General features: G+C 42.4%; 2 protein-coding genes across 5 annotated transcripts; one reads left to right on the forward strand and one right to left on the reverse strand.

Moving 5' to 3' along the window:
• Positions 1-4,984: 4,984 nt before the first annotated feature.
• Positions 4,985-9,544, forward strand: PNMT (phenylethanolamine N-methyltransferase). The gene is made up of 3 exons (XM_042474422.1): positions 4,985-5,144; positions 6,959-7,169; positions 8,981-9,544. The coding sequence occupies exons 1-3, from the start codon at positions 4,985-4,987 to the stop codon at positions 9,408-9,410; spliced, it is 801 nt and encodes a 266-aa protein (XP_042330356.1). The 3' UTR covers positions 9,411-9,544.
• On the reverse strand, positions 8,116-27,064 carry PGAP3 (post-GPI attachment to proteins phospholipase 3). 4 transcript variants are annotated; one of them, XR_006104585.1, is made up of 10 exons: positions 26,829-27,063; positions 24,531-24,628; positions 23,285-23,437; positions 22,645-22,707; positions 21,747-21,808; positions 20,709-20,845; positions 19,256-19,460; positions 15,889-18,361; positions 9,506-9,584; positions 8,116-8,986 (listed from the first exon to the last, which is right to left on the reverse strand). XR_006104585.1 is itself a non-coding variant. In XM_042474420.1 (8 exons), the coding sequence occupies exons 1-8, from the start codon at positions 27,016-27,018 to the stop codon at positions 18,298-18,300; spliced, it is 942 nt and encodes a 313-aa protein (XP_042330354.1). In that variant the 5' UTR covers positions 27,019-27,064; the 3' UTR covers positions 12,609-18,297. The 4 variants fall into 4 exon arrangements, 2 of the variants coding, with proteins under 2 accessions (XP_042330354.1, XP_042330353.1); XR_006104586.1 differs by lacking the exon at positions 9,506-9,584; XM_042474420.1 differs by lacking the exons at positions 8,116-8,986; positions 9,506-9,584 and having other exon boundaries at positions 12,609-18,361; positions 23,285-23,407; positions 26,829-27,064.
• Between the last annotated feature and the right edge of the window lie 516 nt (positions 27,065-27,580).

The raw sequence follows: 27,580 nt of genomic DNA on the forward strand, positions 1-27,580 counted from the left end.
TGGGAGGGAATGTCCTACAAGGAGGGGAACTAGGGACAAGCCAAAACAACATGCGATGTTGACTAGGCAAAAGGCCACTAGGGAGAAAGGGGAGTCAAGGATCTGTGGGCAGCATAGGGAAGATTCTTGCAGCCCCACACTTCAGAGGAATGATGCTAGAAGGAGGGAGCAGTGAAGAAAGAGAGGGTAGGAAGGGCAACCAGTGAGGTGGAGACTCTGAGCCAGCCTCGGCTCAAATCCCATCCTAGAAGCTCCCTGGATGACCTTAGATTTAGTTGCCCTCACTTAACCTAACCCACTATACAGGGTTGTTGTATGGATACAATGTCAGAGATGTGTCCACCTTGTATGCCTCCCCAAGCTCCTTGAAGTGCAGATGAAATGTGATAAAGAAAGCTTTGTTTATATGATTTAAGAAACAGATGTTAGTATTCAAGATATATAGGATGCTGCTTGAAGATTGATTTCTATAGCCCAGGAGTTCAGCTCACCAGGCATTCTGGAATACAACCCTCATAATCCCTTACCATGAGAAACATCTGGTAGTATCTGTTGTGGATTCTGGGAGCTGAAGTCCTAAGCACCTGAAGGGGCAGTTCCCTCTCCAACCTCTTTTATACTGCACCATTATGACATTGTGGTTTCACTTTAAGTGCTGTGGACTCCTGCAGCTTGTGGACATTAAGTGTCTCTTGAAGAGAATTCTAAATGCTTCTCTCTAAACTACAAATCTCAGGATCCCATAGTATGCATCCATAGCAGTTAAATGGAAACAAAATACTATAACTGTATACGGTGAAAGAGGCTTTCATCTACACTGACTGATAGCAACCTCCTAGGTTTTTAGCTAGGAGCCTCTCTCTGTCCAGAGATGAAGGGAGTTGAACCCAGATCATGTTAATAGAAAGCTTGTGGTATAAAAGCATTAATAGCCAAGCATTTCCCAAAGGACAATTGCTGGAACAATTCAAACTTAAGCCCAGATGAGTGTGAACAATGCAGAAGAGGAGTTTCTTCTGTTTCAGAATTTATTATGTTCCACACAGCTAGTGTGGTCAATAGTGCTAGCAAAAGTAGTAATCATTGTAGCCACTACAGCTTACTTTAAAAATGTACTGTAAAGTTGGCTGCTGAGAGCCAAATCCTCCAGGATCAAAGGAGGGCAACTAAAATAGTGAAGGGTCTGGAAACCATGCCCTATGAGGGAACGACTTGGAGCTGAGGATGTTTAGCCTGGAAAAGAGAAGGTTAAAAGGTGATTTGATAGCCCTGTTTAAATATTTGAAGGGATGTGATATTGATGAGAGAGCAAGCTTGTTTTCTGCTGCTCTGGAGACTAGGACCCAGAACAATGGATGCAAGCTCCAGGAAAAGAGATTCCACCTCAACATTAGGAGGAACTTCCTGACAGTAAGGGCTGTTTGACAGTGGAACACATTCCCTCGGAGTGTAGTGTAGTCTTCTTCCTTAGCAGTCTTTAAACAGAGGCTGGATGGCCATCTATTGGGGATGCTTTGATTGAGATTTCCTGCATGGCAGAATGAGGTTGGACTGGATGGCCCTTGTGGTCTCTTCCAACTCTATTATTCTATGATTCTATGATTCTATGACAGTGTGTCTCTTTTGAGTGAATGCCTGGAGGAGGTAATAGGCTGAATGAAGGAAAACAAATTGAAACTAAATACAGATAAAGACAGAGGTGCTTACTATTAAGAGTCCTAATCTGGATTTAGAAGTGTGTCAACCTGTTCTGGATGGAGTTACACTCCCCTGAAAAGACTGTGTTTGCAGCTTGGGGAGTCCTCCTGGATCTGTCCATCAGGCCTCCCTCCAACTTCTGATCTATTGTTGCCTGATAACAGTAGCAACACCTTTCCTAAATAACCCCCAGGCCTTCCCTTATCTTGGGAAGGTGGGAGAGATATCCCAGGCACCAGTGTTGACATGTGGGTGATTGCTTTGGAAAAGCCTGCTTTTACACTCAGCTTCTCCAAGTGGGCCTCCCATCTTGCATCAAAGAGATCTAATGTTAACAGAGGGCATCTCTGTGCACACTGACACATCCAATGGTAGCAGTTGCTGGGGAAGTGAGGATGTAACAGCCCCTGGCTCTGCTTTATCAGGTGTAAATGCTTTTTCAGAAGGATGGCCAGCCAGCAGATCCAGTTCGTGTTGAGTCTAGGCAGCAAACTAGTATCCATCAAACATGCATGCATACACATATGTGTGTGCAGTGTTGATGGGAATGGTGTATCCACCAGATGCTGTTGAATTGCAACTCCTAGAAGTCTTAGCCATCACAGCCAATTGTGAGGGATGACGGGAATTTCAATCCAACAATATCTGGAGAGTTGTACAATTCCCATCCCTGGAGTAAAGGAAGAAGGGTGTCTCTGGTCAGTGTGGCCAGGAAGTGCAAATCTTGTTCAAGCAAACACAAATGCTTGCAGAAATAATTATTCTACCATTTATTTTAAACATAGACCTCCACAGAGACAAGAGAGTAGCCTTCCCCTTTTATTATCTTATACACAAGCCAATAGCCCAGGTGAATGTCAGTATTAATAGCCTAGTTGCTAGTCTCATATATAGATGACCTATGGAATCAAAGGGAAATTGGAAGTCACTAGCTGTTGCGTGACTTCAAGTTGTTTCTACTTTATTGTAATCCTAAGTGGTTTTCTTGGTAAGATTTGTTCCAAGGTGAGTTGCCATTGCTCTACTCCTAAGACTGAGAGAGTGTAATTTGGCTGAGGGTCACCCAGTAGGTTCCCATTGAAAGTAGGAATTTGAACCCTGGTCTCCCAGAGGGTGCATCTAAACTATAAAAACAATGCAGTTTGACACCACTTAAAGTTCTGTAGCTCCATCCTATGTAATCCTGAGATCTGTAGTATTACAAGGTCTTTAGCTTTCTCTGTCAAAGAATGCTGGTGCTTCACAAAACTACAAATCCCAGGATTTTATGGGGTGGAGCCATGGCAGTCAAGCTGCCTTATTTCTACACTGTGATGACCCAGAGTTATAGTCCAACGCTCAAACCACTACACCACACCGGCTCAGTCATTACTTCAATATTTTTAATTGTGTCAATAAGTCCTACACTAGTTGGGACTAACAATAGGATTTAGGCAAGGGGTAAGAATGGTGTGGCTCTCCAACTATTTTTATATGACAACTCCCAGGAGCACTAGCCAGCATCCTCGGAGATGAGGCTTGCTAGGGGTTGCAGTCCAACAACACTGGAAAGGTTTGATCATCCCTACTCCTAACATAAACCACTGTCTGTACAAGAAATGTCTTTTAAAAGGCAATGGAGCATGGACACAAGATGGTGGTGGGGTTTCAGTCATGTCTTACATCTTCCACCCACTTTAAGAATGAGATAGTTAAGAAGGTTGCCTGTGGTTCCTCAAGCAGACCTCCCAAACCTGGAACCTTCCAGGTTTGTTGTTGTTGTTGTTGTTGTTGTTGTTGTTGTGTGTCTTAAAGCCATTTCTCTGACTTCTGGTGATCCTCATATTGAGGATGGAGCAAGCTTGTTTTCTGCTGCTGCAGAGAATAGGACCTGGATCAATGGATTCAGACACCTCAATGTTAGGAAGAACTTCCTGACAGTAAGAGCTGTTTAGCAGTGGAACACACTCTCTCAAAGCGTGGTGGAGTTTCATTCTTTGGAGATTTTTAAACAGAGGCCGATGGCCATCTTTTGGCGGTGCTTTGATTCTGTGTTCCTGCATGGCAAGGGCTGGAATCGATGGCTTTTGAAGTCTCTTTCAATTCCATGATTCTATGATTCAGACAAACCTATCATGTGGTTTTCTTGGCAAGTTTCTTCAGAGGAGGTTTGTCATTGCTATCCTCTGAGGCTGACAGAGTGTGACTTGCCCAAGGTCACCCAGTGGCTTTCATGGCTGGGCAGAGATTCGAACCTTGGTCTCCAGAGTTGTATAGTCCAACTCTCAAACCACTATGCCATGCTGGACTACAACTCCCATCACCCTGCTAGCTTTCCTGCCCTGGTTGGGAGTGATGTATTAGATGAAAGCTCTCTCATGAATGGGCAGTCTGGAGTGCTAGGAGTTGTAGTCCAACAGCTCAGAGGGTACCTTGGTTTTGGAAAGTTTATATTATTTTTTTTAAACACTGGGAAATTTGATCACACATCTCTCCTGTATAACACATTGCCTGTCTCTGTTTTATTGACTGGTGCTGAAATCTAATATTTAGAAGAGTGAGCACAAAGGTAGAATCTTCATTCTGTGGCCCAGATAGTGCATAGACTAATACGATGGGCAGGAAGGGTGATTTGCAGCTGTCGCTCCAAGCTGAGTAGGAACTTAGAGTGTTCTGAGAGCTCAGAAACTTTCATTTGTTTGAAGCACAACTTCCAGAATTCTTCAGCCACATGGCCATTTACAACCAGTCTCCCTTTGCCGTCATCTCACTGGCCATACTGGCTGAGACAATTTGACCCCCAAAAGTAACTCTTCCAAATTTTGATTAAATCCAGGTGCCTGGCAAGATTTGTCATCAAGTCTCTTCTACCCTGAAGGATGGTGCTGTCCAGCTTTCTCTAGTTCCTGACATTAATTTGGTTACACTGGATGGACGGCTTCAATAAAGTGTCCTTTCAATACAGTTATTAAATGACTATCCGGTGAGAGATAAGGCAATCTGTTCCCAGCCCCACTCCTGCCCCCACAGCACTGCCTGGGCCTCCATCAAGCTCTTGGGAAAAGGTCTTCTCAATTACTCCACAAGCGGAAGGGCGTGGATGTGTGTTAGAGAAATGGGCCCAATTTATAGATCCCCTGCAGGGATACTCTGATGGTATCAGCCCAAAGTACTTGGCGCTAATCAGATTGGGTCCATTTACCTGTTTTGATGCCTTGGGCAAGAAGGACTATAAAACCACTTGCCCAATGTCAGCCTGGTGAGTGAGCTGAAAGCACAGCCAAGCTTCTTCTTCACATCTCAAGCCATGAATGCCATTGGAGTGGCAGCGGTGGCTGAAAGCTACCAGACATTCAACCCCAGGGCCTACTTGCAGAATAACTATATGCCACCTCGTGCTAACTTCACAAGTGAAGAGTTTGCTGTGCCTTGGAAACTCCGTCGACTGGCAGATGCCTTTGCCACAGGTACGTATGCACCTGTAACCTTTTTCTCTGCAAAGTGGAGATATTCTGGGTTGCTTTGTTTTAAAGGCCTACTTACAGGTAAAGTTTGTGCCCGCTTCACAAGTGAATTTTTTAAAAAGACAATCTCCCTTTGTCATGTGCCTCCTTGAAAAATTTTTGTCCATTTGCCTAGTTTACATAAGTTATTCTTGAAAGACGTATTGTCCATGAACATTTACTTTCATGTCAATTCCTAGCCAAAAGCCTATTTCAAAAAGCTGAATTGTAAATAATGTTTATCAGCTTTGCAAAACTTGAGCTGCTACCTCAAAGCAGAGCTTGCAAAACCTCAGCATATGTTATTCACTGCTTTTCGATCGAACTGATGCAGCTGAAGCTATTTGCTAGATGTGTGGGATTTTTGCTTTGCACATCCTGTGACAGTAGTTGACCATTGTTAAATCAAGACAGTGTGTTTTGCGAGAGAGTTCCAATATTTTGCACACACCACAAGAGAACTCAGCTTAATATTTGAAAGTTGGTCACCTGATTAAACTTGAGTGCATAGAGTGATCATATATCCTGCGTTACATAGGACTCTTCCATTTGAAAGGCTGTCAGGGATGTGACAGTCCTCTATTTAATCAGATCTCTTAACTGCAAAACTCTCAAACGGAAGCCTGGTTTAAAATTAAAGAACCATAAAGAGAGAAGGAGCTTGAATTTAACCATCAGCATTTAGGAACTGACCAGCTGATGGAGCAAATACCAAGTATCTTCTAGTGAGATATACAAATTCTAAATTTGCATAGATGCGTATAGATTAGCATGTGCAATTTTTTTTAATGCACACCTTCACCTTCTTATGTTCTTTATTTTGACAATGTATGTCGTCTTTTTTGAGCTGATGCTCAAGTGGATGCTGTGAGAATGCCACACCAACGGTCTTAACAAGCAAACACGCCCCATCTTTCCAATACAAGAATGTGGAAATTCTGACCCCACATTTTTGTGGCCTTAACTCCCCCTGAAGCTCCCAAAGCCTACACACACACGCTTTTATTGTTTTTGGTCCTTCACCAGTGCCACACCATGCTCTGAAACCCCACAAAATCCTGAACAATGGCCAAAAGGAAACAGGAAAGTACATCACTTTAGGAGCTGATTTTCATGCACTTTTTGGCTTAAAATCTGATACTGTGACCCTCTGCAGGGATGAAAGCCCCATCACAGTTGCTCACTCCTGCTCTAGTCATTCAGGTTAAGCCAAATTTCTTTCCACCTCTTTAGCTTATTTGACTGACAGAAACAAGGTAAAGGAGATGCAAACAAATTAAGATTTTCAAATGGAGTAGTTGATATCTATGCTAAGAAAGCAGAGTGGGTTACTGCTGTGAGTTTATAAAATAGGAAAGGGGGAAATAAAATCTCATATTATTGCTACAGGAAAAAGAACACATAGTTGCTACAGTTTTCTTCTACTCATCTTCCTTTCATTTTGGTGCAAACTTACTCTGTAAACTGAACTGCTGTGTTTCAAGGCATGCAGTCTCCCTGCCTGTCAACCACCCACCCACCTCTAATGGCTCCCAGTAGAAAAGCCTTTGATGGTAAATCACCTCTTGGAAGAAAACTAGGATTCAAGTTATCAGATTGTCTTGTGTGTTGTTTGAGGTTATACAGCTGGGAGATATATTTGGGACTGTTTCCCCCCACCCTGTGAAGTCTTGCTGTTTTCAGCCTGTATTTTGAAATTTAAGTTTCTGGTCCTCATGAAATGGTCTGTCATGACATGAGCACATTTTACTTTGTTCCCCTCTGTGCACCCTCTGCAGGGAAAATCCATGGCAAGACTCTTATCGATATTGGCTCAGGCCCCACCATCTACCAGCTCCTCAGTGCCTGCGACTTTTTTGATGAGATTGTGGCTACTGACTACTTGGAAGTGAACCGGTCTGAGATCCACAGTTGGGTGCATGGTGACAATCCAGGGGCATTTGACTGGTCCCCATATATCCAGCATGTCTGTAAGATTGAGGGGAAAGGGTAAGAAATGAAGGAGGGTGATATCAGGTTTCAAAAGGCTATGTAACACGGGGAGGAGGGTTTCCTAACATTGTTCTATCTGGCCCACTAGTCAGCAGAAGGACTGTGTCTTGGAATACATGACCAAGGAGTCTACTGTATATACACATGTGTAAGTCTAGACATTTTAGTTAAAAAATTGACCCCAAAAATCTGAGTCAACATCTCCACGAGTCATTATAAGTACTGTACGTTAACTCTTATTTTAAAAGGAACCATCCCCTGGTGACTGTTTTCCTTTGCTTCCTCTTTTAAATCCTTTGTTACATGTCCCTAGGTTTTACCCTCAACATATCCATGGTTCATACTTTTCATCCATATCTCTGGCTCCAAAACCTGCCCTCAACTAAAACCTGCCCTCAACTTGTAGTTTAATATGTATGGTAATTTTTAGATCTGCATTAGGAATATGCTTTCCAAAGCCAGCATGATAAGCAAGTTAATTTGTTTTCTTATTTACTTTTGGGCAGAGGAGGATTCTGGGCATTCCAAGAGTTGCAATGCACAAATTAACCTTTTGGGCCTCTTGACTCTACCCACACCTTCCAGAAGGCCACCATATTCATGGAGCTGAATGCCCCCTACATAATCCCCAACCATACCACATCATAATTTAGCACTGGCCTTGAGAAACTTTGATCACTGGATGTTTCGGTCTAAAACTTCCATCAGCTTTGTCATGATGGCCAATTGATAAGGGATTGTGGGAATTGCAGTGCCCATAATTAGGTCATCAGTACTGATATCTCCTCATTAGTCCAAGAGTAGAACTTTATGTTGCCTCCCTGTTCTGCCACGGTGTTCCAAACACTTCATCATATGGTGATCATCCAGGAGCTTGCTACCCAACTAATCTGCCATCAATTCAGTTATGTAGTAGTAAATCATGAAGTGCAAGGGTAGACATTCCAATATTTCACAGATAAAAATCAGGATACACATCACAAAACAACAGCAGTGTGTGATCAAGGAGGCAAAAGTTATTAATGAAGAGCACACATGTTAGGAGTGGGTGCAGCAATTTGCTTTTGCCTAAATCTACTGGGAAGGGCAAGAGTCCACCCTTTCTTCCTTTCTTCTCCCCTGTGATGAGTTAAGTGAGAGCAAATTACTTTTGTGCTTTGAAGTCACTTTGAAGAAATGAGGACAAAGGGAGGAAGTGGGAGGAGAGAGAAACTGCAACATTTTAAAAACAGCTGTAAAAGTGGGATAACAGAGGAGTAACATAGACTGTCAAAATTGGGACAGTTGAAGAGTATGCAGGGACTGCTCATGACAGTATCCATGGCCATACCCCAAGGAGAGTCCAACAGTTCAGGTAGCTGTTTTGTTTCATATTCACAAATCACTCCTAACAGTTTTAATCGCCACCAGGAGCAGGTCTTTTGTAAACCTAGTGGCTGTTTAACTACCCTTGCAAGACCAAGTCACCTCTGAATGCTCTGCATTAAAGCAGGACTAGATCACAACAATATATTGTTTTTTGGAAGATCTATTCACATTTCCCCAGCTACTGTGAAGATTGCAAATAGGATCACAGAGAACAGGGAAACCTAGGTAGTGGTAGCAGCAACGGATGAGCAACAGACTAGTTATGAGCCCATACTGTTCAACAAGTCCTGGTGCTTTGATCGTGCATGGAGAAACCAGAAGAAATATTGACTGGAGAAATAGTAGTGTAGTCCTGAGCAGAGATTAAAAGTTACTTTTTTACACAGCTCCAAGAATCCTCAGCAGCCTGACTTTGTCTATTTTGCTCCTGGCTCCTGTAGGGAACCCTGGAAAGAGAAAGAGCAGAAGCTCAAGAAGAAGCTCAAGAAGATCCTTCCCATTGATGTCCACCAACCCAATCCATTAGGTTTTGTGCTCAGCCAACCAGCTGATGCCTTGGTCTCTACTTTCTGCATCGAGGCTGTGAGCCCAGATCGACCAAGCTTTGATCGAGCTCTTCAGAACGTCACCACCCTCCTCAAGCCTGGTGGCCATTTCCTTATGATCGGGGGTTTGGAAGAGTCCTTCTACTTGGCTGGAGAAGCCAAACTGTCAGTTGTACCCATGAAGGAAGAAGACGTCAAGGAATCTTTTATCAAGGCTGGCTATCGCATCCACGACTTCCACTCCTACTCTATGCCACCAAGCCTGAAGATTGGTGTGGATGATGTACAAGGGATCTTTTTCATCAATGGGCAGAAGTCAGCTTGATTCCAAACTGATCAGTGGCTCCATCCTGCCCCTCACCAAAGAAACATCATATTGCATTATACATAGGTAGAAAGCTTGCTCGCTTATACTGTTACCTCCTGTGCTAGTGCTGCTATGCTCAAGAGCTGTGCATTGTCCGGTTTTCTTTATTTTAATTCATTAAATTCATTCTCACTGCAAAAATACGACACAGTTCATTCAATACGCAAGGCAGGTTTGTTTGTTTTTTAAAGTACCCTCCAACATTTCACAGATAAAAATGAGGGCAAATGTGGTCAAACAACATCAGACTATGGTCAAGAAGGCAAAAGTTATTAGTAAGAAAAATCAGACAAGCTAGTGGAGGACTGGAATGGTTCATTTTTCTCTGAGCCTATAAGAAAGGATAAGATTCTGCACCCTTGTCTCTTCTCCCAACTCCTGAGTTAAATGAGTGCAAACTACTTTTGCACTTTAAACCTAGCTTGCAGCACTGAGGACATGAGGGAAAGTGAGAGCAACAAAAGCAGTTGAAAAAGTGTGGGGACAGAGGATTCATGGGGACTGTCCCTGTTAAATTGGGACAGTTTTAGGGTTGATATGTGCCTTCAGAGCATTTGGGAACAATTTTATTTAAAATCTGGGAGGAACAGCAGGCCACAAAAGCCATCCTGACAGGCTGCATGCAGTCCACAATTACATTTTGCTCAGCCCCGAGAGGTAGTGTGGCCTGAAGTGAGTCAAGTGGTGGGAGTTTAAAATAGCCCTTTTGTGATAAAGTCCAAATCAGCTCCCCACTGTCTTCTGTAACTTCACTAGGCATTAGCCATGTATTCTCAAACACCTCACTGCACCAAAAAGGGCTAGTACCTTTTTGCTTCCTTTGGTCTTTGGTCTATAAAAAACAGTATATTTTGCACATGTTCATACTATGTGAAAGAACCCTAAAATACCCAAAGACAGAACATTCCATGTCATTGTAGGGAAATCAGAATGAAAGGTGCTGCTCAACCCATTATAGTGTGTGTAACTGTCTGTCTGTGTCTGTCTGTCTGTGTCCCAGTTGCTCAGGCTGATGATTTTGTTCATGACATATTTGACAATGACAAAACAGTTGTGATGCGCCTTTGTAACACATAGCTAGTGAACATGAAAAGCTGTAGCAGGTGGGGTTTTTTTCCCAGTCAATTTTTACTGTGTAATTTAAGAATATTTCCCTTAAAAATTATCGGAAATATATTTGGGAATCATACATTGTCTGTTCAGTAATCTTGTGTTGGATGTTTTTCCTTGATTATAATTGTGCACGCTCTCTCTCTTTCTCTCTCTTGCACACACACACAAAATGTGTTTGTGGAGGGGAGGGCTGTCAGGTGGCCTTCACATGCTTGACCTTTACTAAATATTTTCCACATTACCACACTCACCAAAAGGTATTTTAGATGTTACAGAGGATTACAGTAGATAAGTCCTTGTTCCAAGTTGGTCACTATTCAGGCCTCTCAGCATCATCACAAATGTCCCATATGAGCTGGGAAGGTAACCTAAGATTTAGCCAGCATTTACTTGCCTTCCCAGCTGGGGAAAATAGTATTAGGAGACAAGCGGCCATTCTGTGTGTGTGTTGTGTGCCTTGAAGTCCTTTCCGGCTTATGGCAATCCTAAGGCCATATCATAGGGTTTTCTTAGCAAGATTTATTTGGAGGAGACTTGCCATTACCTTCCCTTGAGGTGGAGAGAATGTGACTTGCCTGTTGTCACCCAGTGGGTTTCATGGCTGAGTGGGGAATCAAACCCTGGTCTCCAGAGTTGTAATTCAACATTCAAACCACTATTCCAGGCTGGCACTAGCCTTTCTGTACCATTGTTATTTCCTGTTTTCAGCATTCAAGCTTTGAGTGGTGATGATTTTTTAGCTGTAACAGTACCACACATATTCCTGTGGGAAGTATATCAGCCATCTTATAATGCAAAATACCGGGGGGGGGGGGGGGCCAAAAACTCTGAATGGGATGGCCCAAAACAGCACAGTGTGGGCAAAGCATGCTTAAGTGGCCACAGGATGCTGAATTGACTGTGAAGTGGTAAACTATAAGCAAGTGACAAGATAAATGGTGTATTCCAGAGGAAGAAAAGGCTGGATTAACAGGAATAGTCCACAAACTACAGTATTTTAGCCAAGATCCTGAATGAGGAGACCTAAAATTCCACACAATCAAAACTATGAAACAGTACACCCACCCCAACTTTTAAACTGCTGCACTTTCCTCCTTGACTACCACCATTCACTAGCTGGTGGAGAGCAGGGTAGGTGGAGGAGAAGCAGCTGTTTAGAGGATTATTAGATGAACGTGGGATTAATCTCTGTTGTTCACATGCATTTTGAATACATGTGCTAACATTTGGGGGAGGGCTACCCAAAACCCCACAAATCCCAGGCTAATCAATCTCAGGATTTTTTCTGAGTTTTCCTAAAAGTTTTGCATTGTTGACTGTGTGAATAATCAATGCAAATAGACCCGGGATAAAATGGGATAAAACTCTGCATGCCTTGAACATGTTTTGAATACATCCATATCATTGACTCCATCTTTATTCACAGTACTGACACATGTGAGCAGCAAAACTTGCAGAGATGTGCTTTCTGTTCTGTTTCCCCTCATTGTTACTTTCCTTGTTTACATGGCCCTGATGCCAAGGAAGCTCTGGCACATAGTACTGTGGATCCACTGTATCCAGGACTAACCAATGCCTGAGAAATGGTTCACATGAAATATTTATACCTACATGGTTAAACACGTGCCACCATTAATCCCACACTCCAGCTTTTGTACAGTCAAGAGAGCCATGTGTTTTCTACATGTGGGCTACTTTTGCTGGATTAAAGCAGAGCTCCAATAAGTTACTTTGAACACAACTCCCAGAATGATGTGGCCATGTGAGCTGGGTTTCTGGGACCCATAGTCTTAAAAAGTAACGTCTCCAAACTTTGGATTGCAGCATGTGATTATCAGATCGATCCCATGCCATCGTCAGTCATCACCTTTCCAGGTCCACAAACCTTTCTGACCCTTTGTGGAACTCTTGAATTTCAGCTGCTGCCCTTGAAGCAACTGGAGTTTCAAAAATAAGTGGAGATTAAAGGGCTATTATTATGAGTTGGAAAGATTTTCTTCACAATTTCAAACTGCTAAATCAGGCAAGTCAAGAGTTTAGAGCTTAAATTTAATTACCATTCTTTTTTTAATTGGAATTGCAACATACATCAGCTGAGACTTAAGTCTCAAAACATTTGATTTGGAAACTGATACTCCAGCAGTGGCAGACAATGACATTCCCACAGAACAGTTCAATCCTGCACAATATAACCCAGCTTTCCCCAACATGATGTCCTGCAGATGGGCTGGACAACAACTTTCAAGATCCCCCAGGCAGTACAACTTTTTGTTTGTGCTCATAAATAGCAGAAACAGACCCAGCCAAAGAAAAAGCAGTACATATCAGGAAAAATACATACATGTATACTCTGTATAATTTACTGTGCTTGCAAAATGTAGCTCTTACAATCATAAAGTTGGAAGAGACCACAGGTATTTTCTCTTGATAAAGAACTTGAGCTCAGCAGTAGAAGGCACTCATTCTATCATTTCACTGGGTTTTCAACCACAGTGATAGAAACGTTGGCACCTGCTTTATAACAAGTCAGACTATGGCTGAGATCCCAGAAGCACACTGTCTGAAAGCTTCATCAGTGCACTGATGCCATGGGGGGGGGGGCTTGTGAATACAGTTCTGTATTCTTGGGCACCAATTGGCAAAAGGGTGAACCTCAGGGTATTCTGGCTCTACTTGCCTCCAGCAAAGCTTCCTCCACAATTGTGAAGCTGCTCCCTTACAATGAAGAAGGTGAAGTTTCTCCTCTTTCTTCTCTGAGTGTGTGAAGGCAGCCAGAATGTGGCCATATGCATCCCATAGCCAATGGGTGGCTCAGGGCATTGAGATGGGCTTGCCAACCTCTCCTCTCATTGCTGCTGCTCCATACTAGGGCATACCTTCTTCCATAACATCCCCAAAACACACACATACACACACATATATACATAATCAAAGGTTATGCCTGCATATATCATCATCAGAATTGTAGCCTATTTATCTGCCCAACACAGGACTGCCTGCTTTAACAGAACTGCTCCAGGCAGAAGTCTTTCTGCTTTGTACTTTTTGCTGGAAATGCCAGGATGTGAACCCAGGAGCTTCTGCATACAAAGCAAGGGCTCAACAACAATAAGGTTACCATCATTGCTGCCCAGAGACCAAGAGCTTTGCCTCAATGGATTTAGGGAAGCAGCTCTCTGACGTTCTCTGACCTTCACAACAAATGCCACGGCCTTTGATGCAAGTCTGAACAGGTCATCAGCAGCCGTCCAGTTTCCAAGCTCTCAGCCAAAAGGGCTGGCAAAGCTTGTGTGGAATGTACAGTTCCTAGAAACTGGGCCACCATAGAAGGGGGGCTTTTGGATTGTAGTGACAGGATTAAGAGTTAATCGTGAAGGTGGCTACTATATAAAAGCAGGCATGCAAAAATTTCCTGGAGGCTCAAAAGTTGCCCCTGGCAACTGGGTGAAGAGGACAGAAAGCTGGTTTCTCCTGCTGTGTCAATGATTGAACTTTATACTCTCTACTCCCTCTGCCAATTTAGCTGGTTGGCTTTCCATGCATTACACTGGTTTCGAGGGGGATTGTACTAGAAGAGAAAGCAGAGACCTGTCTGCCACATCTTCCTCTCAATTCAGCCCTGGCTAAGTGGAAATGAGTTGAGACATGGACAAGCAGCACCTTACCAACAAATGGGATTTCTTCTGTCTCTGGCACATGTGGCTTCTGAATGTTCAACATGTTTCACATCTCTGATATATGTCATCCTTCACCCTTCCTCAACCTGGTCCCCTACCTTCCAGCTGTGCTCGACTGCAACACCCACATCCCTTGCCATGATAGCTACTGGCCCTGCTAGCTGGGGATGATGGAGATCTTAGCCCAAATCTGGAAGGCATCAGACTGAGAAAGTTAGCCAAACACGTAGACAGATGTCTAATATTAGCATCAAGTGATTCATGGCTGGAATCCTCTTGATTTGTGTAATGCAAATGTTTTTAAACACTACAGAAGGAGGTTGTCAATACCTCCTTTGTTGTGTGCCTTCAAGTAATTTCCAATTTATGGCAACCCTAAGCTGAACTTATCACAGGGTTTTCTGGGAGAGTGTGTGACTTGCCCAAGGTTGCCCAGTGGCCCATGGCTGAGTGGGGAATTGAACCCTGATCTCTAGACCTGCAATCAGTGGTATTTCCCTGATTGTACAATGGCAGCCAGACAGAGTAGGAATGCATGAAATTGCATGATTGGTTTCTTATAGGCAAGAATCCTGAAATTTCCATACAAGATTTAACCAAATGCTAAATTCTAAATTTGTGTGATAGGCTGGGACAGATAATTATACCCCCCTGGTCTTTACACTGTTGCAAATCCAACAGACACAGCTTGCCCTTGCTCCAGCTATGTTTTGGGTCTGGCAACTACACCTGTGCCAGATATCAGGCATATCTATACCAACTGAAACAAGTTTACATTTATTTTTGCCACCTTCTCTGACAGCCTGACAATGTAAGCCAACCTGTTTGGATCCCCTTGTTTAACCTCTTTGGCAGAGTGAGCTCTATCCATGTTCACTGGAAAGAACAAATCCTGCCATAGAGTTAGAAAAAAAGATTTGCCGCTTTTCCTCCTTTTCTTGGCAAAGTTCTTGTGCCTTGAGCAGCTCTGGAACAGGGAGAACTTGACTAGTCATGAAGGTTGTGTTATTTTATTTATCTGTTATGTTTATATCCTACTTTTCCTCCAACCAGCTCAATAATTCTCCTTCCATAAGAATCCTCTGAGGCAGATCAGGCTGCCCAAGATCAATCATTGACTTTCAACTAAATGAAGACTTGAACCCAGATCTTTCAAGTCCCAGTCTAATATACTATTACACCAGTTTGCATACTGATTTTCCAGACTAACATGGCTATGTCTTTGACTTCATTACACCAGTGCTACTCAGAGTAGTGGTCCTTTGACTGCTGTTGGTCAATGAGCCATGGGCTGCTGGCCCCTGCAAAGTTTCCAGGGAAGAAGGAAACAACTGTAGCCAACGGGAACAAATTTAGTGCCAGAAAAAAATAATTGCACATCATTTCTACATCATATTTCCTGAGAAGCACTGCATTACCAACTCTATTTCTTGACATGGAGATATGGCAATGGTGGAGATAGCTGAGTCCTGAATGTCTGCCTGTCACACAGCCTATAGAGGCATGGGGCCCTGCCAGCAAGAGTGGGATAGGGAATCACAATGAAACATAACCTCCTGGTCTTTCCAATCGTTTTCTTCTTGGATCTAGTGAAAATTATAATTGTAAATGTTACCCATTGAAACAGATTTTTTTGAACTTCCTACCTTCATTAAACTCTTTACACAGTAACCCAGGTGCCAGAGAACCCCAGTAAATTGCAAAGAATTCTGGGGCATGATCAAGAAGTCACACACTCAGATTACATAGAACTCTTCAACCATGGGCATACCAAGGTACTCTGTAGCTATGTCCTGCAAAAGACAAAAAGTAATGTTTAGCAAACAGTGCCACTGCTGATCTGCTCATTGAGTAACCCTTAACAGTCTTCTAAAGACATCCCTAGTTTGGAAAAGAAAAGAAAACTGTATTAAAATAAAATATGAATAACACCCAAGTCTATTATCAGATAGATCCCAATTAAAGGAGTCTTTCAAAGCACTGATGAATTATCATCCATTGCCACCTGGTGGCTGATTAAAGTCCCAACAACTACATTGGCAATCCAGACGGCCTTTTTTTCCTTTTAAAACTTTGGTTCTTTTGTTTTCCTGTGTAACTTTGGAACACTTTGGCACTCCTTGCACAAAAGGCACTTCAGGCCTCCTCCTGCTTCATCTTCTGTGTTATCTTCCAGAAGATTTTCCTAAGAGGCAGAACATATTCATGTGTTCCAGCTGACTTTGCTGAACTTGCAGTGCCGAATCTGATGTCATTTCAAGGCGGCAGAGATGTGCAAAGATTAGAAGATGCCTCTCTAGGAAGGTGCAAGAAATCACTTCCTTGAAAGCAGCTTTTTGCTTTCAGTCCCAGACCAGAAGGGACTCTTAACTTTAAGCTCTTCCAAAAGACAAAAAGAAGATGTACGTACGCAAAAAGTAAACAAGAAATCTTTAGGCTTTGTGAACTGAATTCAGGTGGGACTCCATTGGTCCAGTGACAATACCTAGCCAGAGCAGCCAAAAAGAGAACCTGAGACAATAGACTTCAAAAATTCTGGGGAGAGGCAGCAGAGGAAGAATCTTCACATCAGGCCTTGCTTGTGAACTTCTCAGTAGCAGCTGACTGGAGGCTGATGCTGATGGCCTGGATGGAGTTTTGCTGGAGATAGGAAAGCAAATTTTACTGTCCACATGCTCAACCCCCACTCTAGTCCACAGTGTCTATATCGCTATTTTAAAAATAGAGAGCAGATGAAAAAGATAAATGCTACTTATTTCTTTGCTAGATCTGGCTTGCATTTCAGTTTGATTCTTAAATAGGTTTTAGGTAAGAATAGTCTCTTTGATTAAAAATTCACAGCATTCATCTCAACTTGTTGTTGATATTTGTATTCAACTTGTTGATATTTGTTTTCAGTCAAGTAAATCCTTAAGATTTTCTCCATCCATAATTTGGGCCATGGCTTAGACCCCATATTCAGGATTAAGTTCTCTGGACCATGTGCTATAGTAATACTAATGGAGTGTCTCTGAGCATGTACAGCGTATCCACGCCAACAAGGAGAAATTAATTATAATTGGGATGGGATATACGTGTGGATGAAAGCTTCAGTGTTAAGAGAACATGTCTTCTACAAGGGTTGAATCTAGCACTATGTGCTGTTGTTTGTTTAAAAGCAGTCACAACAACCTAGAATCAATGTTGTTTTTCTTTCTACAGCAGAAGTGGAGCTCTTTTAGCAAAAGTTTCTGATACTTCAGCAAAGAAAGAGGGAAATGGTCTTGTCAATAAGGCCAGTCTCATACATTTATTGTCTGAGGCCAATAATGTGCCTTCCTCCATTTCATGCACATAATCTGACCAGAATATCAGTTCTCCCCAGAGAGGCATGAAACACTGGTGAAGAGATGTTTCTTACTGCATCTGAGGACAGCAGGTTAAATTAGAGAGTCCAGGGCAGGTTTTATGGCACACACAGTTCCGCTTGCTTCTCATATCTACTATCCATATCTACTATCTAAGGTGGCTGTTTCAACTCTATCTAATGGTAGGGCTGGCCCTACCTCTCAGCAAAGCAGCATAACACAACTCTTTTTCAGAAACAATTGATCCTTCAAGTCAAGCATAGAAGGTTGCAGCACAAACTCCACTTTCACAAAGTAGCTGTTGCCATTTTCAATGCTGTTTTTGAAGCCCTGTTAGCAAAACCTAATTCCAAGAAAGCCACTCAGAAAAGAAAAAATTGAGTAGAACAAGCAAAATAGTTCCTGTTCTCCCCAGAGAGGCATGAAACGAGTTGGGAAGGCAAAATGAGGAATCGAAATCAGGTTCCATGGAAAATGGTATATATCCTGATATTGCTAGGAAAGAAGGCAGTCTGTTTATTATATCATGGCAACAGAATCTGAATATGGATGCTTTAGATGTAAAAGGACAGAAATTAGTGCCAGTCATCACAGATTCTCAGAACAAAGTAGGCCTAAAGCAGTGCACTCCTTGGATGATGGAAGTAATTTATGGGTATTTTCCAGAAAGTATAATGCCCTGCTCCAAGCAATGTTCCACCAAAGGCTTCAGTCTATTTTAAGTACATCAGAGTTGGCCTTCAAAAGATACAGGCTGTCGTCAACAAGGAAACTGCAGGGAGAAGAGGAATGACAAAGTTACTGGAATGGCAATCAAGTGGTGGACTAAATTAGCTAATCAGCATATAGATAAATTAGAACATGTCTTTATAATTGGTATGATCTGTACTGTACCAAAAAAAAATTGGGGTTTTCTACTTATCAGAGCTTGGAAAAGTTATTTTTCAATGACAGCTTTCAGAATCTTCCAGCTATCATGGCCACGGGTATTCTGAGAGCTCCAGGTCAAAAATTAACTTGCCCAAGATCTGCTACCTCTAACCATATCCTGACTCTGCCTCCATCTCCTCCTACCTCCATCTACCACATTCCAACACTTCACAGGTGCATATTAACAAGATACACATTACATCTTGAAATGTGACTCTACAAAAACAGCAGAAACATGGAGTGTCTTGCACATTATTCTCTGGTCAAACAAAGTAAATGTAGACTTGTTCTGCAGTATAAACTATATTTTTAATTTGACTGCCTACACAAATATTCCAAAATCTACCAGCCTATGGAGTAAAATATGGTGCAGGTTAGGGATAGAAGTCTTGTGGCTCTCTAGAAATTGGTCAGTTCCCACCAGTCCCAGCCAACATGGCTAGTGGTTAGGCCTGATGAGAGTTGCAGTCTATTTTGAGGATCAAATGTTCCCTACATCTGCTGTAGATAATTATCTTCTCCAGTTTATCCCCATCATCTCATATTTACAGATAGACTGACTCTGAACATGTGAGTTACTGCTAATAATGGTTGAGAGATCTATACCTTCCATGGGCTCATCCAATCTTTTTTCAAAACCCATTCAAATATGGTAAAAGGGCCACAGCTTGTAGCAATAACCTCTGAGATCAGAAGACGCACGACTTACTGGGGGGGGGGGGGAATTAAGGCTGACCTGTAGAAAAGGATGTTGACAGGAATAGTGCTGATGTGCCAGATGGCATGGGCATCGAAGACCCAAAACAAGGGGGGGAAATCCAGAAGCTCTAGAAGAGCCAATGCCTGGAGCAGCAGCACGACTGCCACACACTTCCAGACATAAGGCAGGCGTTGCTGGTTCCTCATGCACCAGCCCAGCCACCAGAAAAGATTGAGGAGGCCTGTAAAGATTAGCAGAAGAACAAAAGAGAATAAGAATATCAACAGAGTAGCGGACAGTACTTCTGGCCTAAGATGCTTCACTGACAGAGCCAAAGGCCAAGAGGTCACTGCCATCTACTGAGGCCTCCCTAGTCAATGTACATAATATTGACAGGATGGGAAGTTGAATTTTACCTTAATACTCATGATGGGCCAAGCACACACACACACTACTGCACATGTAGGTGGCAGACTTAATTTAGTGGATATAAGACAGACTATACAACACCCACAGCTCTATTCTCTGACAATTCCCCACTGCTCCCGGCCTTCTAGCAGCTGTTTCACTCTGCCTTATATCACTATCAGAGCATGGCAGCATCAGTAGCTTTTAGGAACTGTCTTATAATTGCTATGTAAACAGCAATACAGCAAGGCCAGTATACATATGAAACAATTTTGACACTTAGGTCCAAAACACACTGAAGAAATAATCCAGTTTGAGACCACTTTAACTGCCATGGCTCAATGCTAGAGAATTCTGGAAACTGTAGTTTTATGAGACATTTAGCCCTCTCTTGTCAGAGAGCTCTGGTGCCACAATAAACTACAATTCCCATGATTCCATAGCACTGAGCCAGGACAGTTAAAGTGGTCTCAAACTGGATTATTTTGGACCTTAGCCTTTTCTTTTAACTAAGATAGGCCAGGAGAATTCCTACATAGGGCTTTCCTCAGTAATAGGCAACATAGGACCCATAAGGCACTTGCTTCTCTTCTTGGCACCTTGCTCCACCCTACTGCTCCACCCTACTGCTGCCATGCATGATGGATCTGTCAGCTTGGTTGTGACACCAAGAAAAGAAAAAGAAGAGCATCATTCTGCATTTAAATTTGCTGCTGCATGACCAAATTTTGGTGGCATGTTGACCAAATAAACAAACATGGCAAGCACTTCTGCTGTAAAACAAGATGTGGAGGAAGTTCATGTCATTTTAAAACAAATGAGTGCTACCACCAGCCTCCCAGGACACTAACTTGGCTTCAGAAAAAGGCATGATGTTCTCATGTGTTTTGTTTTAAAGAAGGGCTCATTTTCAAGTGTTTTATTTTAAAATGCCACAGTGTCACCCAAAGCAACCAAACAACCCACAGAGGTTATTCCTCATATTATCTCCTGACACACACACACAAGCTCTACCAACATATCAGTTGTTCATATCAGCTTGTCTAAAAAAATAAATGGATGTCACTCCATTGAGCCTCACCAATTGCCACATTAGCAGCCATGTTGTAACCATAGTCAAAGCGCACGAGTGTGAGGTACGAGACGTGACAGGCCAGGAAGAGGAGCAGGAAGCCCCCAAAGGCAGTGGCGAAGGTTGGATATTTTAGACCCAGGGTTCTGCAAAGAAAAGCAGATGTACTAAAGAAATTGCCAAAGGGTATAACAGGTTGTGGGCATCATAGCTGACCTGTTTCCTCTACGCATATAGGTACACATATGCTGCAGAGGCAAACCCACTGCTAGGAATCTTGGCTGACACAACACAAATACAGTATATATTTTGCTCACCTTTGCAGGAGAAAATTGGTTGATCTTAGCTCTAGCTAAACACTCTGCTTTATTTCAGAACATGTATTGCTACTCTTGTTCTCCTAAATTGCTATTCTTTCTTATTGTCATTATTTTAAAATAAATTGTCCTTAGTTGTCTCTAAGACTGTTTCCTTTTCATGTCCATATCTTATTGAGTTCTTGGCCTATTCTTTTGATGCTGTCCAAATTGACAGTAAAAGCTAAACACGCAAACAGAGAATTGTGGGACTGCAGAGACAAAGGTAAGGAGATGAGATGTCCTTCTAACCTTTCCTGTTGAAAATCTGTAGAAGATATTGAATGCAGCTAGGAAAAATTAAATGGCTTTACATATCCATACAAATATATCCATTTTATGCACCTCAAGACTGACAGCAAGAGAGAATTCGTTTTGCTTCAGAAATCTGTCTTGTAAGTCTTGTAAATCATTTTGCTCACAGTGGATAGGAGGCATACAAAAACAAGTATCAGTTTCAAAAAGTGTGCATGACTATATACATTTGGAAAGTGAGCACAAACGGTTAGTCAATCCAAAAATATATACAAGAATGTCTTTCACACAATCACGGATGGAATAAGGACGGGAGAGCAATCTGCTTTGCTCCTGTCCCTGTCTGATAGTCTCCACTGTCATTAAAAGCAGCAAAGTTCAGTCAGATGGAAAAGTACAGAGACTTTTGCACTGTGATTCTTCTCAGAAGACTCACCTGACACAACACAAGTAAACAGAATGAAGGATGACTGCTGATGCACAGAAGTAGTCCATTTTCTGTGGGAAGATAAAGCTGCATTAAAGATCTCACTCAATGTCATAAATAAATATAATAGCTTAAAATATTTCATGCTTCCTCCTTTCTTTTTTAGAGTAACATGGAGATCCTCCACATTACTCTTTCTCCCAAAATATGAAAAGGTTTTGTGTGTAATTCTTGACTAGGGCATTTTAGGTAGGCTTTGCCCTAGTAACATCACCCTCCTTATTGTGTCTCAAAGTCTGCATCTTCCAAAGTCTTTGTGGTTCTGATGCAGTGGATAGACTGTTGGACTAGAATAGAGCCATGAAGCTCACTGGGTCACCCTGGCCCAGCAATTTTTCTCTGGACAACCTGTTTCACAGGGCTGTTGCAAGGAGAAAATGAGGCATGGGCAAGATAATCATGCACTTCACCTTGAATTCTTTTATGTAAAGGTGAGAAATAAATGTCACATGATAAATAAATTTGGCAAAACTGATAGACCTCATTCCCTAACAATAAACTGAACTATGCATAACATGTACTGAAATATCATTATTCATCTTTACCCCTTTTTCCTTTATATCATGTCTCAAATAGTGTTCCTTTTGGCACAAGGAGCTGTCTTTATTGCAAAATGCAACACATACTATTTGTGATAATTTAGCTTGAAAACATTCTGATCTCAATTATCTGGAAGAAAGTCTCATGAGGTTTGTGCTGTTTACGTGGGGGGGCAAGAATTAACCTGCAATTTAATATTTATCCTAAAAGAAATAACAACTGGCAAGAGCCATCAAAATTTTCCAACAACAGATATCCCTACTCAGATTTGACAATGTTTTCATGACACATAAATGTAATTGCTCACCTCAGTTAGGTTTGTTTCTCGAGTGTGAAAAACTGTAGACCAGAACCAGGCATTTAATGAAACCTGAAGGGAAGCAAGAGAAGAATAGCCAGAAAATACCACATTCTATAAGATCAATCAATAAAGCTATGAAGCAAACACTGCAGAAATATACAAAAATGAGCTGCTCATCTAAGCCCCCAGCTGATTCTCATATGGTACTGATATCAATAAACCTGATTCAGATATGAAATTATGGAAATGATGAGATGAAAAAAGCATCAGTAAAAGAAAAGTGCTTCCTGAATCCTTGCTCTCTCATTGTCCAGGCCTCTAAGTCTGGAACTAATTTTATACCTCTCTATTCCCTCTTTTTAATAATAATAATAATAATAATAATAATAATAATAATAATAATAATTTGTATCCCGCCCCTCTGAGAACAATCAGGGCGGCTTTTTTACATCTCTTCCCCCCCCCCTTTTAGTACCTCAGCCACAACTTCAATGGACAGATAATGATGCTTATCTAGCTTACCAACTAGTGTAATTTAAGACCACCACCACCCCCGCAAAGGCATCATGTAAGGTAGCTTCTGATGTACACTGACACATATAAAAGGATTATGACCATAGGAAAACAACATTTAAAAATCACTCACCCAAGCAAAGGCGATACAGGTATGGTACATGGGAGAAGAACGAGGGACAAGAGCTTTGTATCTGTTCAGCATCACCAAATTGGCAAGTCCATTAAGTAACGAAGCAAAGGCAGAAGCTGGTTCCTGAAAAAACAGGAAACGGGAAAAGGGCCACTATGGAGAGTGGGCAGGGGAGAAGAGAAGGACAGCAAGAAGAAAAAAAGAATGTCATCTACTAGAAATGAGAACATATATATCCTTTCCCCAAGAAGGCTTAGAGATAAAGTAGCCTTTACCAAATTAAGCCCTCCAGGACTACTGGACCATAAAATCCTTCATTACCAGACAAAATGCTATTTGACTGTGGAGGTTGGGAATTGGGGGTGTGGGGGTGGGAGTGGTAGCGGGGGGACACTGGATTTGAGGGGGCTGCACTAACCCAATATTTTCAAAAGAGAATGCCAAATGAGGTGGGCAGAGAACAGACAACCTAAGTGAAGATGCAGCTGTGTGGTTTTCCAGTGGGGCCAGAGAAAAGAGGACAAAATCAGAAAGATTTGCATTTTTACCTTTTCTATGATCAAGCTAGGTTTGAATCCAGTCACAAAATTAACAATTGCATAATTATTTAAAAGTAAATAGCTAAATACCCTAAAAGCAGAATATCCTGATTCTGGATGCTAAACATGGTCAGCTGTGGTTAGTGCTTGGATGGGAGACCACCAATGAATACCAGGTAATGTAGGCTATATTTCAGAGGAAGGTAATGGCAAAACCACCATCTCTGAGTATTCCTTGTCTAAGAAAAACGTATCAAATTCATGGGGATGACAAAAGTAAAAATATTCTTGGGACTATTGGTCCAAAAATTTATTTCTGTATGAAGATGTCATAACATGGCACAGCATGCACCTTGCATATTAAAGGCCTTATGTTCAAGCCCTGTCATTTGTATTTGAAGGTTCCCACAAGACAAAGATAAGAAAGTCCTCTGTTGGAAGTCCTAAAGAGTAACTGCAATATTGTGGGGGAGGAAAAATGTGTAGCCTTCTCAATATTGGACTGCAACTCCCAGCAGCCTTTTCAGTACAGCCAGTGGTGAGGGATGATAGGAGCGGGACTCCAACAGCTCCTGGGATTTCAAATGTTCCTTACCTCTAAAACTCCACAACACTGGGCAAGTTAGACTAATAGCCTGAATCTGAGAAAATGCAACTTCACATATTCAAACAGTGGAAGCAGTTTGGCTTTACAAACATGGCTTTACCTTTCCATGAAACTGAGGCACTTTGTAGCCTTCCTGGACATAAAGCCCCACTGTAAGCCACATACATTCATATTTACAATCATCTCTGCAGGTCCAGCCTAGAACAGAAATGGAGGGAAATTTGTAAAGCAAAGATAAATAGTTATTGGACAATACCTGAAAGTGCTGGAGTCATCAAAATAATTGGAATAGGGTGGGATTAGGAGATACATGATCTTGCCTTGCCACATATGTTTTATTTAAAAGGAGTCAATTAATTTCTCTGATTTTATTTTCTTCTGGCTAGTAAAACTGAACAGCAAAACTGATGTTTTGATTTTAACGATGCAGATCAATTGTGGCCTTAACCTGCTTGGACAGAGAAATCCAAAATGCAAATATAATATTTATATTAAAATCACAATCTAGTATCCTATCTGGATTTCTTGGAAATAAATGGATTTTTGAAACTTGGATTTGTCAATTGCAACTCAGACGCACCACCTGAGAAGCAATTTCTGAAGGTGAAAAGGATTAAACTTTCGTGAGAGGCAAGGTGAGAAACGTTTAATGATGCAATGCTATATACACAGGTTTGAATTATTATATGCGTGTCTGACCTGTCCTTCAAAGAGAAGGTGACATATATGGATGTCCCCCAATGTTGCCCTCAGGATAACCCTCTGGCAGGTTATGCTGAGAAGGCCTAACAGGCCTAGTTGGGTTCCTGAGGGAGAATTTGAGCACTGGTCTCCTTGACCTGAGTTTCACACTGGAACAGACCTCTGGTTCCATTTAATTGGGACCATGCTTAACCAGTGAACTTATTTTTGTATACAATTGTATGTACACAGAAGTATATTTTATATCATTGACATGGAACCTCAAAAGTAATGGAATTGTGGTTCTTCCTTACTAACCATAGCACAGTGTTTTTCCTACTTACACAAAGGAAGGTGACATGCTGCATTCCAAGAAAGCATCTTCTTTGAGTTGCAAATGGAGATTAAATTTCCTTGACTTTGAAAATCTACCAGTGACCACATGGCTAAAAAAAGGGGCAGATGCCAGCCTGCAGATAGCCCTCCTCCCTACCATCTGAACTAAGACCAGAAATTGAAAATGCAGGCTTATGACTCACATCTTCCATTTCTTTCTCCTGTTTGCCTTATGAAGAAGCCAGTGTGACTTTGAAAGCTTGCAACATGTAATTGTGCATTTTGGTCCAATAAAGTTATCACTGTTTGGATGTCATTGGATTCTCTTGATTCTAGACACTCTACTTCTATTGATGCAGCTTGGAATTGCATTGGCCTTTTTAGCTGCGGCATCACAGTGCTGACTCACGTTCGATTTGTGGTCTACTAGGACTCCTAGATCCCTTTCACATATAGGTTGAGAGGTAAAGATTCCCAACTAAGCTATGAAACAAAAACCTTACCTTAGCCCTCCCTACCATCTGAACCAAGACCAGAAACAGCAAAATGCAGGCCTATGACTAACATTTTCCAATTTCTTTCTCCTTTGCTTGATAAAGAAGTCAGTGTGACTTCAAAAGCTTGCAAAAGCAGTAATAATACATTTATTTATTTCCCACCTCTCCTCAAGGCTTAAGGTGGAGTACGACGTGTTAAAACATTTTATTTATTGGTGAAAGAAAGGAAGGAGAAGGTAAGATTGATAATAAGAGTTTTAGGTATGTAGTGGAAGGTATGTGTAGGTGCTGAAGGTAAAGGGGAAGAATGTGTAGAGTGTAACAGAGGGAGGGGAAGGAGAGGAGAGGAAAGTAGGAAGGAAGGAGAAAGGAGGTAGTAGAAGGAAGAGGAAAGGAAAGTAGGAAGGATTTAATGTATAGAGAAGGTAAAGAGAAGAGTGAAGATGAAAGAAGATGATAAAAAGAAGGAATAAATGTGTTTGCATGATTGAATTAATTTTATTGTTTGTACGGTTGATTAAGATGATAAATAATGCTAAATAAAAGATATTGAACTAAAAAGTATTTGTTTGTTTGTTTCATTTTTATGCCGCCTTTCTCCCAAAGAGACCCAAGGCGGCTTTCAAGACAACATGATAAATAACTAGGTAAACAGTACTTCTCCCCGCCCGCCAATGCATAAAGCGTCAGTGATTGGCCAAGAACCCAAGTAAGCGGCGCCACAAAGCGACCCGCGGACCAATAGGGAAGAGGGGGCGTGGCCCTGTGCGTTGTGGGCGTGGCTATATAAAAGGAGACCACGCTGCCGACCTCGAATTCAGTCGCCCGCTGCGGTGGGCGCGGCAGGAGCTCCCTCACAAAGGTAGAACTTCGCCCCGCTTTACCTGTGAGGCTCATGTAGAGCGGCTGGTGGGAGCGGAAGTGCCTCAAGCCGGGCCCGGAGCAGTTGCGCCTCTCGCAGTGGTTCAGGCAGTCGCGGTAGACGGGTTCCCGGTCCCCCCGGGAGCCCTGGGCGGGGACAGGTCCGGCTCCCGCCGCCCCCAGCAGAAGCAGCAGCGCCGCTCGAGCCGCCATCCCGCCTCCCGGGAGGCCGGAAGCTCCACTTCCGGTTTGGGGCCGGAAGTGGTCCTTGGCTTTTTAACTCGCTCAAAGGAAACCATAGATTTGTGGAAGGAAGGTTCCGCCTCACCTTGACGGCCGTGGCTGAGGATTGTGGGAAATGTAGTTTTTATGCTTGCAGGTTAATGTTTGAGGCTGGAGTAAGAAAGAAGCCCAGAGACAGCGGGGGGGGGGGAGTGGTTTGAGTGTTGGACTGTGACTCTGGAGACCAGGGTCCGAGTCCCAGCTTGGCCATGATGAAGCCCACGTTAGGCAAGGCACACTCTCTCAGCCTCAGAGGATGGCCATGGCAAACCATTTCTGTGGAGAAGTATGCCAAGGAAACCCTGTGATAGGTCCTCCAACTGTGCCCTTTAAGAGATTTTTTTTGGACTTCAACTCCCAGAAGTCTCAGCCAGCAGTGGAGGGAGGGAAGGAAAGAGGGGAGGGAAGTTGGAGACAACTTCTGGATTTGCCATGCGCCTATGCTCAAATCCGCGCATGGCAAATCCGTGTATAAGGAGGGCTGACTGTATAT

The sequence above is a fragment of the Sceloporus undulatus genome, chromosome 6 (assembly GCF_019175285.1).
Source record: "Sceloporus undulatus isolate JIND9_A2432 ecotype Alabama chromosome 6, SceUnd_v1.1, whole genome shotgun sequence".
Classification (NCBI taxonomy): Eukaryota; Metazoa; Chordata; class Lepidosauria; order Squamata; family Phrynosomatidae; genus Sceloporus; species Sceloporus undulatus.